This window comes from Rattus norvegicus, chromosome 16, assembly GCF_036323735.1.
Source record: "Rattus norvegicus strain BN/NHsdMcwi chromosome 16, GRCr8, whole genome shotgun sequence".
Lineage (NCBI taxonomy): Eukaryota > Metazoa > Chordata > Mammalia > Rodentia > Muridae > Rattus > Rattus norvegicus.
The window spans coordinates 62,685,183-62,697,323 of NC_086034.1; the positions used below are offsets into that span (position 1 = coordinate 62,685,183).

Genomic DNA, 12,141 nt, shown 5'->3' on the forward strand with positions numbered 1-12,141 from the left:
AATGACAAAAGCCAGCCGATGCTTACAGGATGAAAGGAGAGAGCCCTTGAAGCCTGTCAGACACCTCCTGCCCTGAGGCTGGCTTGCAGGACGCCCTCTTTTCATCCCAGCCTGCTGGATGAGTCAGAGACCAAAGGCTAAGTTTCAGAAAATGAATGAAGGTACTAATTTCTCTCTCCCCTGAATTTAAGAGGCAGTTGCATCAAAGGGCATAGCCTTTCTGGTGGCACGGAGAGACGGAAGAGTGACCTATTACAATGCCAGCCAGCGATTACCGTGCTGAGACTTCCTGATTCATCGGGGAAGTTGTGCAGCACACAAAGGCCACAGTGGAAGTACAGCCTCTTACATAAATAAGTTACATAAATGAGAGAGAACAGGTTATGTAAATGTATAAACCAGCAAACATGAATTATAACCATTCACAAACGCCACGGAGAACAGGACACAGTTCCTCCTACCACCCCGCCCTCCTTAACACACAACTGTGTCACTTCATTTCATGCCAGATCGGGTGTATTTGTCATAGTCATTAGGGAAAGAGGCTCCAAAGGACAAGGTGATCCTTCATCTTGTTTTCCGAAACCCATTTTCCTTTTGAGAGGAATCTCATGACGAGCCTGGTTTGAAACAGTAACTGAAAAGACCTATTTGTTTACCAATTTATTATACTTTATCTAATCGTGAATGCGTTCCATGAAATGTTTGCTAGGGCACAGTCTGAAGTGTCTGTGTGTGTGTGTGTGTGTGTGTGTGCGCGCCTGTGTGTATGTGTGTGCCTGTGTGTATGTCTGTGTGTGCCTGGTCTATGTGTGCCTGTGTGTGTGTGTGTGTGTGTGTGTGTGTGTGTGTGTGTGTGTGTATGCCTGTGTGTGCCTGTGTATGTGCCTCTGTGTGTCTGCATGTGTGTGTGTCTGTGTGTGTGTGCCTGTGTGCCTATGTGCATGTGTGCCTGTGTGTGTATGTGTGTGTATGCCTGTGTGTGTACCTGTGTGTCTGTGTATGTGCCTCTGTGTGTGTGTATGTGTCCACATGTGTGTGTGTCTGTCTGTGTGTTAGATTTTTAAGTCTCCAGTGAGCATCTAGGCATCTAACCAAGTCATTGTTCTGTCTTGGCTATGGTTCCATGCTTGGGGTCTTGACCAGCAGGCAGGAGGTGTCCTAGGCTTGATTCCAAAGCTACAGGAACAGGTAAACACCATTGCCCATGTAACTGAGACGTAAGGTTCTGCTCATGAACAATTCCCCACGTTCCCCACTCCAGATGTGATGAAGTGCTCCTTGTCTCGCTGCAGCTTGCTTCAGAGACAGTCTCTGCATTACTGCTGGAACAGGAACCTGGGATTTTGTTTTTGTATTTAAGTTAACTCTTCTTGCTCTCTCTCTTTGTTCCTGTCCCCCTTTCTTTTCTGAGGAAAGTTTGCTCATTGTTTAGTATAAAGACACTTTTGAACTGTTATTACCTATTCTGTGTAAGCAGGAACAATTAATTGTTAGACAATTTTAGACAGCATGACCTTTGACATTCCATCCAATTGCTTTATTTGAAGATCTCTGGTTAAAAATATTTGAAGATAATTTTATTAAACATTATATATATATATATATATATGATACTATCACTGTGAGATCTTAAAATCTTTTCAATACTGACTGTATGATTTCAGACTGAATTATTTCCTGTTATCAAGTATTTGAAAAAGAAGCCTTAAATCTCTTCCTACATTACCAACCCAGTACTCTGTAATCAAGTCTATAAATATTTCCATTGAGATACCTGATGCTTTCACATTTAGAGGAACTAGAACCCATTACATATGAGCCAAACTATCTTCAATCGACCAAGCTGCAGAACGCTTGCATCGTGGTGATCTGGTTTCTGCCACAGCGAAAATGTTTTTCTCCTGTTTTCTCATTTAAAAAACTTTAAGCAACTGTGGGTTAGTGTGTATGAAGGATGTGGAGCACACCTGAGGACATGGGGACTTTCACTCTCTAAGTGTACATGTGGTTTATTTAATAGTTTAATGTTTTTTGGTGTATTGCACTTTTAAAATTAAAGTTTACAAATCGCTCACAAAGTATTGGGTTTCTTTTGGACAGTTCGTTTCTGTCATTTTCTCTTAATAAACTTCATCACAAGTCAGCACTAACCAAGCACCAAGAAAAACTCTTGCGTGCTGGGAGGAAGTGGTCTCAGTAACATGAAATATGTGTGTCTAGAGTTGGCCGATTTCAGATTTGAGTCTCAAAGTAATCACACCGTGCATGTGCATTCGCAGTCCCTCTACTTGTTCTGGCCAGCAGAAACCCTGGGCATCCAGACCCACCCAAGGCTTCCATCTACGGCCAGGAGGGGTCTAAGTATCTACTCATGTGCGGCAGGTTTGGGGTCACAGCACTGCTGGTGCCCACACGAACAGCATAGCACCCACTATAGGCCTGGGGACCAGCCACGATTACAAGAGGTGTCAGCTCGCAGGCCGCCTGGGAGACTTCAGGCTTTGTTCAGTCAGGAGCCAAGCCTCCTTGTCAGAGAAGCCAATTAGATCCCCGCTGGGGATCATCTGATCTCGCGTCCCTCACCAGGAGGGGCTCAGAAAGGGTGGGACAGGCCGGCCAGCTCTCCGGTACTGGGCGGCCGGCCGCGTGTCGGGAGGCCGGGCGCGGAAGCCAAGGCCCGCCCCTCTCCGTCTCGCTAAGCTCCGCCCCTCTCCCCAGGCCCCGCCCCTAGGGGCTCCCCGGGCGCGCGCCGCCCCGCCATGTCCGCGCGCCACGCCCCCCTGCTCGCCGGCCGCGTGCGGAGCCGCGCGCCCCGGAGGTTCCCGGACCGTGGCGGCGGGCGGCGACGGAGGAGCAGCCCTGCGCGGGCCATGTCTTCTCCGGCCGTGGCGAGGGCGTCCCCGGGCGGGAATCGGGAGACGGCCGGCGGACCGCGGAGCCGGAACGGGCCGTGGGAAGTGGGCGGCGGCGAGCGGTTGGAGCGCGCGGGCGCGGAGCCGGGGCGCTGGGAGCTTCTGCTCCGCCGCGGCGAGCTGCTGGCGCTGGGCGGCCACCTGAAGGGAGCGCTGGAGGCGTTCGCGGCTGCGCTGCGCCGCGGGGCCCCGGCCAGGCCCGAGCGCCTCGGTTCGCTAGTGGACTGCCTGGTGTTCAGCTACCGGCTCCGTCACGGGCTGCGCTGGAGCGCGGCACCCGCCGCGGGCGCGGCCGGGCTGCTCAGCTGCCTGGGCTGCCGGGGCTTCCTAAGTGAGCCGGTGACCGTGCCGTGCGGCCACAGCTACTGTCGCCGTTGCCTACGGAGGGAACTGCGCGCCCGCTGCCGCCTGTGCCGGGACCGTCTGCCACCCGCCGCCGCCGCCTCCGAGGGGACCCCGCGGCCGCCGCCCCTGGCCGCCGCCATCGCCGACTTCCGAACCAGCGTCGTGCTCAACCACCTGGCGGAGAAGTGGTTCCCGGGCCAGCGCGAGCGCGCGCGGGCGGCCGGCCGCCTCGGGGAGCTACTACACGAAGGACGCTACCGGGAGGCCCTGGCCGCCGCCTGCGACGCTCTGCGAGCAGGTGATGCGGGGCTGCGGTGCGGGACTGGCGAGCGGGGATTGCGAGTGTGGGAGGGGGCGGCGCCCCGGGGTGCTTCGGTCACGGTGGGGATCGCCTGGGAGCCTCAAGTGACGCGGCGCAGGGAGGGGCGCGGATGCGAGGTTCCCTCGTGCGCGCGCCGAGCGGGGACCTGGGGCGGCGGAGCTTGGGCGCGGGGTGGGTGGGGGCCACAGGCTTCCCTCTGTGAGCTGGCTGGGAACCCCAGCCGGGGTGGGGCGAGCATCCCCGGGCTTGGCGGGGCTTGGGGGTACCGCGTCTACCTTGGTCATGCACTAAAGTCACCGGGGCAATTAGAAGCCGCGGGAGGGCAGAATTGCATAAGCTGGGTGGGGGGGCGTTGTGTAACGGGTGACGTTCGGTGGGCGTGGCGGGAGCCCGGCGCGGGCACCGGCACCCGGAGGCCCAGCGGCGGCCCAGCTCTGAGTTGGTGACCGGTTGCCCGCGAGGTGGTCACCTCTTCTTACCTAAAGGATCGCTTGCTCCAGGAACCTCCACCTGCCTATCTCACATTCTGCTTCCTTGGACCTCTGTGCGTGCTCCCACACATTCCTGGTGTTGGTAGAGAAGTAGCCTCCTATGACGAGTTTGCCTTACTCAGTGTAGACCTGTGAGGGGAAGCTTTGTAGGTCTTTTGCTTATATCCAAGAACAGCGTTGTCCAGTTTACTGGAGATGGCTTTTAGACTGCGGATAAAGGGGTCATTGTAAACTTAGTAAAGCCAAGAGTTCTTTAAATCCTCGAACTCGGTTGTTCTCTACTGAGGTGGTGGTGGTACTTACCTCCTAGAGATTTTTACATCAGGGACCCTTATCTAGTAAAGCATCTAGAGACATCTTTGAATGGCCACCTCTTGTAGAAGTCCTGTCAGTACAGACATCTAGTGGCCCGTCCAAGGATGTTGCTAAACATTCCTAAGCTCACAGCCACCTACGTGAAAGACTGATCAAGCCCAAATGTCAACTGTATCATAGTTGGTCACCTGGTGTTGGGCATGCTTTGTGTGTCTGTGGGCTGCCATGAGAAATTACATACAGTATTAATCCCCAGGAAATGAGTGACATTGGGAATTTGAACTGATTTTAGGTATTAGGTAAGTTATAAACTTGTAACTGAAATTATTACTTTGACTCTTTTAGTCATACTGAGGAAGTTGACAGTAGCTTCAGGCATACCCTTCTGGCACGTTTTCATCCTCTTCTGGCAGCTTCATGAGCAGGCACTCATAAACTAAAACGACAAACCCAGAGTGATAGAACACTTGGGGATGCACAGTTCTGCTGGGGATGACTCTGGATATCTGGGTGGATAAAGTTGAGTGGGGGAAGCTGGACCTGACTGATCATCCAGTATCAGGCTTCTGTCAGACCTTAAGGAGGAAGCAGAGACAGGGCAGGTGACTTAACAACAGTCACTTGGGTGGTGGCTTGTATAGGCAGCTTAGACCCTCCACTTCCCAACATTCTCTGCCCAGCATTGAGATCCTCGGGTCTACCAGGATATCATCTTGAACAGAAAAGGCTGCGAATGATGAATTCTGTCGCTTCCAAGCTTCATAGACCGCATGTGAGATTTGCCCACAGGCCACATAACCACACTTTTTTCAAGACTCGAATTCAAGTCTCTGGCCTTTCACTTTATTATGTTATAGGGTTTTTTTTTTCCTTATTCATAGGCTTGTCAGAAAAATCAGTAATTCTCCACCCGAATATGCATCTCAATGATACTAATGATGATATTTTTTTCTCTTGAATTCTTTGTGCGAGATAAAAAGAGAACAATTAAAGAGCCAAACATATTTTAGTTGGTCGGGGGCAAATGTGTATGTGTTTCATAATTTATGGGCATTAATAAGAGTGGGCGGATAGCTCAGGGGTAGCAAGCTCGCCTGGCATGCGCAGCGTTCTGCTTTGTATCCCTAGCCTTCCAAACAACCCACCACAGTGTGTCAGTTCTACTCTCGCAAATCTGTTTGTCCGGTTGTTAGGGTTAAGGTGTCTTGGAGTTGGCCAGTTTTGAGATAGGTAAGCATTTGAAATGCATTTGTATCATTGCTCAATTATAGTTATTAATGGCACTGTCTTCGTTGATCATGAAAAAAAAACCGCTGTAATTTTTCATGTTTCTTAGAATGAAACAAATATTATTAGAAAAAAAAATCTAGTCTGCAGTTGGCCCACACACAACCAAACTTATCCTTGTCGACAGAAAAAGCAAACTTGGAAACCCTTGCCAAAATCAGAATTCCCATTGAGATTACATAAGGTTCTGTTGCATTGGAATATATTTAGATAACATTTAATCCATTGATCTTTTGGTATTAACTCTCAGATGTTTCATAACTTTCTTCTTAGTATTCAAGGAGCTTATGTAAAAGTCTTTTCTGCATTGAGTCTTTTCTACTGGCATCATTTGAACTGATCCCACTGTGGGGTCCTGCCGTCCTTTTATTCTGGAGTTTTACACTGACCCCCCCTTTCCTGTGTCCCCCACTCTCCCAATGAAGACAGCAGAACAGTATGGTTGACAATTTGAATTGGCTTAAAAAATAAAGTCAAGGCGTGTGTTTGTGTGTGTACATTAAATTGTTAAACAATTTATTTAAATTGTTTAAGAAAATCACCTTTTTAGGGTTTTTTATGTTTTCATTTATTTACCTCTTTGCTTATGCACACATACATGCCATGGTGTGTGTGTGTAAGTCAGAGGACAGTGTGTGGGAATTCTCTTCCACATCAGACCTGGGAATGGCTTGGCACCAAGTGCCTTCATCAATCTTACCAGCCCTGGTTTTGTCTTTATATTATCAGCTTCCTATGTATTAATGGGTCCTACAGAGGACCTTCAGAAGGATGTTGGGGACTCTAAAGCTAGAGATGCTTTCCAACTAGTGACAAAGCTCTCCACACTGGAGGCAGATTACCTACCAGAGACCCAGTACAACCCTCCACCTAGTGTATGACCTGGGTATGTGGCCTGACCTCTCTGTGCTCTCTCTGTTTTTTTTTTTTTTTTTTTTTTGTCTAAACCCTGAGTGTGGTCTCCCCCTCAGAGGGCTTCTGTGAGAACTGACTGAGTGAAAACAAGTGAACTGCTTCAGGAGAAGGCCTCACACAGTAAATTCCCAGAAGACCTTAGAGAGTTTTACAATGTAAAAGCTTTGTTACAGTCAGCTGAAACTGATATCTAAGCCTTGTGGTTTTAAGTTCAGTTCCATTTTCTATATACATTTTTACCAAATAAAGGTTAAACCCTGATTGTAGTTTATACATGTCAGCTAGTAGCATCCTGCTGTATCAGCTTGTCCAGGGTGGGGGGTGGGAGGGAAGGGGGTTGGGTGTGTGTGTGTGTGTGTGTGTGTGTGTGTGTGTGTGTGTGTAAGAGTACAATGATGGGGATTTAGCTCAGTGGTAGAGCGCTTGCCTAGCAAGAACAAGGCCCTGGGTTCGATCCCCAGCTCCGAAAAAAAGAAAAAGGAAAAAAAAAAAAAAAAGGTCCAAGAGTTTCCAATGACTTTTAAGACAAATTGTCAAGTTAGACCTAAGCAGAGAACAGGTGATTCACCTCCGAAAATGGAGTAGATTAAAGCATTCGCGTTTAAGGACTATAACTTCTTCTTCTTATTCAACAAATATTCACTGAGTACCTCTGATACGTCAGGAACACATGCTGTATGTTTTAGGTTCTGGAAGTACAATAAAAAACAAAATAAAGTCCCTGTCATTACATAGTTCTTTAATTATAGAAAAATAATATTCATTCAAAATATTTTTTAAAATGGAATTTGTTAATTATTGACTTCTAATGAATTGACACTACAGCAGTCATTTAGTTAATGAGGGACCATGTAACTAAAATGGCTGATGATAATAGCGCTTCTGTTGTAGAAGACGGAAAACCGCGGCCCTATAAATACCTTCTGAGGGTCCTGTTTTAGATAAGTACTTTCCATAGTTTACCTGTCTTTTATTCAGCAAACAATGCAAAGGATACCAAAATATTTTTACCTTAGATTTACAGTTATTTGTACAGTAACTTTAAAAAAGATTTGTTACGTTTTAGATTTGTGTGTGTGTGCTTGTTCATACACGTATGTGCATACACATATGTGCGTACATGCATGTGTGTGTGTAAATACATGGTATGTATGCATATGCATCACATGCATACCAGTGCCTGAAGAGGCCAGGAAGGGAGTCTCAGATCTCTTGGACCTAGAGTAACGGGCAGTTGTGAGTTGCCCAGTGTGGGAGCTAACAATGGAACCCAGGTCCAATGGGAAAGCAGTAAGCACTCCAAACTGTCAAGCCATCTCGCCAGCCTCCTCAAGTACATTTTAGATAACATTGTATCTTTTCCATTTTTTTTTTTACTGCAAGCTATTTCTCAGAATTGGAATTGAGTTGTTAGGGAAGATGAATTACCTAAGAGCACTCTAACTGTAGACAGAGACGCTTCTCTTCAACGGTTACTGATCCCTAACGACCTGTCTGGCCAAGTCTAAGTTCATGTGGGTGAATGACAAGGTGGGGCATCTGCTGCTTCTGTCAGAAGGTGTTGCAGCGTTACCAACAACGTCATTACTATCTCAATACTCGAGTACCCCCCCCAGTGTTATATTATTCAGTTCTTGCAACAGTTTTAAGATATAAGTATTTTATAGAAAAGCATTTTCCAGGTGGGGAAGCTGAGCGTATCATAGAGTTTAACTGCCCTAAGAGATGGTTCTCTTATCTCGGATGGAAGCCTTATCTCGGAATCAATCATCTAGGATCTTAACGTGTCCTTGATATTACTAAAGTCGCTTGCAAATCAGTTGGCATCTTTCTCCTTACCTGAGGTGACTCAAAAAGTAATGGTAAAGTTAATTTTTTTTGTTAATCATTGCTATTTTGATAGTTTAATCTATAAATAAAGACAGATAAGTCCATTAACACGGGCCTTTTGTGCATGCACACAATGTGGAAACTTAATGGGGAGAGTCTTGCACTGCTTAAAGGTGTGTCTTTAGCCTGTTTCTTTGTATGCTATACCCATGCCTCAGTGGAATAGCCTACAGAGCTAGGTGAGACACAGATCTCTTCCGACCAAAATGTCAAAGCTAATGTGGTATAAGATGTATAGGGAGGGCTCCCCCACCCCATTATTCAGCTTCATGATTCGTTACCTCAAAAGGAATACTTTTGGCAAAACATTCAGAATTTTATCTGACAGTGCATTGACATTTTGTTCTCCTTGAGAAATAATTTGGTCAACACGAATATTTTTAATGCGTAAGTGAACGTGACTCCCGTCTTCACTGAACAAGCCATCTCTGTCTCCCTATAGACTCATTCATGCTCTTTGGAATCCCTAGTACAGCTGGCTGGCTTGCCTGTCTCCTGGGTAGGATGAGAATCTACCTGGCAGTGCTGTGGTAATGGTTATTTGGCACCAAAGGGTGTTTGAAAACCTGTTAAACTGACGATCATGTGACTGAACCGACCTTGTGAATCCTGACTGCCCTGCGACGCCTGAGAACACTGCCCCTACCTATCTCTGATGATTTTCTGGAGAAGCAAATGGTCTGTTATTGGTGGCGATAGAGACATGTGGCTTATTGTCCATTGCTGCTGGAACAGCTGGAAGAGGAGCGCATCTGTCAAGAGCTTCCTGGTCGCCCACAGAGCACCACTTGCCCCCACTGTGGCCTCCACCCCAAACTGCCCCTTCTCCCTCCCAGGATGAAACTTGCAGACAGTGTATCGATTTTGTTTTTTGATGTTGCAGATGCCCATTTAGATATGATAGGGAGGGAGGTTCTTACAGTTTCATGCAGGCTAACCTTGAACTCATTTTGTGCAGACTGGCCTCAAGTTCTCCGTCTTCCCTCAACCCACCCAGGTTAAAGTCACAGAACACACCACTGTCATATCCAACGTAACTCCTAATTTCCTTTGTTTTTTTAATTTCCCAGTATGCATTTTATAACCCTTGCAGTATAGCAGAACAAAAAGACGGGTTAAAGAGACAGCTTTAAGATTTCTGCTAATGTGTGGGTCCCTGCAGACTGGCACACTGATGGGGGACCTTGACTGGAGAGCGCCTTCAGTCCACGTCAGGCACAGGCACAGGCTGGCCAGATCGTTGAGCTGTGCAGCAGCTTAGCTGTCTAAGGAGAGCAATGTCCAGTGCAAGAGGAAATGAGAGTCTGACCAAGGAGTTCAGAAGGGCCAGGTTTTAGTGTTTCCCTAAGATCACAAACACTGCCAGAGTTAGGTCTGAGTTCTTGGAGAAAATGATAGAAATGGCACTTGTCTCCCAATGTAGCTGCGTTCTAATGCTGTGCGTATATAGAAGGACACAGCACGCAGCACATCTCCTATAGGTTCAGAATCTTGCATCTGTCTTAACCAGCCTGGGCAAGCTTCACGGATTGTACCTAGAGCAGAGGTTCTCAACCTCCCTAATGCTTGGACCCTTTAATACAGGTTTTCACATTGTGGTGATCCCAGACCATAAAAGTTATTTTGTTGCTACTTCATAACTGTAATTTTGCTACTGTTATGAATCATAGTGTAACTATCTGATATGTGGCCCCTGTGGGGGTCGTGACCCAATGCTTGAGAACTGCTGGCATAGGGCGGCATGCATGCTGGACAAGCGGTCCAACACCAACTTTTATCCTGAACCTTTCCACTTTTTTTATTTTGACAGGAGTCTCACTAAATTGCCTAGACAGGCCTTGAACTTGAGATCTTTGTGCTTCCCTCCCTAGTAGCTGAGTTTGCAGACCTGAGCCACCAGTCCCAGTTTAATAAAAATATATTTTAGAGGTGGGGCAGTGCCTTACTAGGTATTGCAAGCAGAGGATCTGAGTTTGAATCTCTAGCAGAACACTGAAATAAAGCTGGGTACAGTGGCATGTGTCTGTGTTCATAGCATCTGTATAGTGAGGTGAGAAGGGAAAATGAAAATCTTAGGCTATGGCCAGCCAGCCTGGCATATGCAACAAACAATGAGGAGACCCTGCCCTTAGGTAGAAGCTGAGGACTTGATGGCCAAGGTTGCCCTCTGACCTCCACACGGGTGCTCTGGCATGTACACACCGCTCTCTATTCATGCACAGGATTATTTTTTTCAAAGTTTTAAGAACTCTTTAGTCGTAGTTAAGTAAAGATTATTTGTCATCAGCCCCAGGTGACAGTGAGTCTGGCTTCACACACACACTGTTGATACTAATGGTATCACGGCAGACACTCCCGTCAGAAGCATTCTAAGAGGAGGTTGGTGAGATGAGTCATATGGGATGGAAAAGCCATCCAGACTAGAAGAGGGCTACATAGGGGCTAAGACAAGGAAGGACGAGGGGGCAGAGGGAGGAGTCATGACACAGAATGGCATCCACAGAGCAGGCATTGATAAGAAGTAAGGCCGTCAATATCATCCCTGTCTTGTAGCTGGTGAAGACAGGCTAGTGGCAGGAGAAAGCCAGCCTCTGTAATAGGACTGAAGAGAGTCTGGAAGCCTAACTTAGGGCCACTGGCAGGAGAGTTGGGCGAGAGAAGAGAATTGGCCTTGTTCAGGATGACTTTGATTTGGGACATCAGCGGTGTCACCAATACAGAATGTGGAAGTACTTCATGATGGAGAGCAAGCTGCCTTGAGGGTAGTCATAGCAGGATGAGGGGAATATGGCTGCGAAGTTAGGGCGAAAACTGAAAACGGAGGGTACAGACCCTAGAGGTGAATAATGGTACAGAATGAGATCTGCGTCTGGTCCTGATGGCAGGGAACAGCTAGATTAGATCACCAAGTTAGGGGCCACCTTGCCTTTTTAATTGGGGGGGAGGGAGGGGGTAGTCAGGTCCCACCATGTAATCCTAGAATTTCCCAGGTAGACCTGGCTGGCCTCTAATTCAGGATCTAGACTCCTTAACATTGGGGTGACAGGTGTGCACCCCCTGCCAGGCTACAAGAACCGCGGTGATGATCCTCTGTATGACTAGCCATCTCTGAAAGCATGCCATCTCGACGTTTTCAACACAGTACATAGTGTGTTCGGCACATGCTGGTGCCCTGGACACCTGCAGTAGTGGCCTGAGGGCACCCCCTCCACGACACAGGTGACACAGGTGGCAAAGCGCTTTGCTTACTCCAGGGTCCTTAAGTCAGGTGAGGTACAGGCAGGTCATCATTGTTGACTTCCGGGTGACAATGCAGCCAGGACAGATGGCTGTTCTCAGTCAGCTTTCTTGAGTTTATGTAGAGAGTAAATGTTCCTTATGTTTGGTTAGTCAAAGGGCCTGAGGTAGTGTGCTTGGCTCCTTTGTAGAATTAAGAATGGAGATTGAGTGGGGTGGGCCTGATCTCTTCAGAAGTGACAATGGTGTGAACTCACTGGGGTTGACACTGTTTCCCAATGGAGTCCATCAGAATAATTATTCCATTAGCATTTGACCCTCAAGGAGCTGGCCAAGAGTTTTAAACTAGCTTTCAGTGCACACCTGTTCTCTTACACCAAGTGTACCTACTTTTAAGAGCTTGCTTTAAGGGGGTAAGTAGCTG

At 47.6% G+C, this 12,141-nt stretch overlaps 1 protein-coding gene across 2 annotated transcripts in view; it reads left to right on the forward strand.

Moving 5' to 3' along the window:
- The first annotated feature begins 2,748 nt into the window (after positions 1 to 2,748).
- Lonrf1 (LON peptidase N-terminal domain and ring finger 1) overlaps positions 2,749 to 12,141 on the forward strand; it is a 30,595-nt gene continuing 21,202 nt past the window's right edge. The window contains exon 1 of one of the 2 annotated variants that reach the window (XM_063275867.1): positions 2,749 to 3,558. In XM_063275867.1, coding sequence (XP_063131937.1) covers positions 2,763 to 3,558 — 796 coding nt within the window. In that variant the 5' untranslated portion in view covers positions 2,749 to 2,762. The remainder of the gene's footprint in view (positions 3,559 to 12,141) is intronic. The other variant, XM_017600372.3, reaches the window with a different exon arrangement.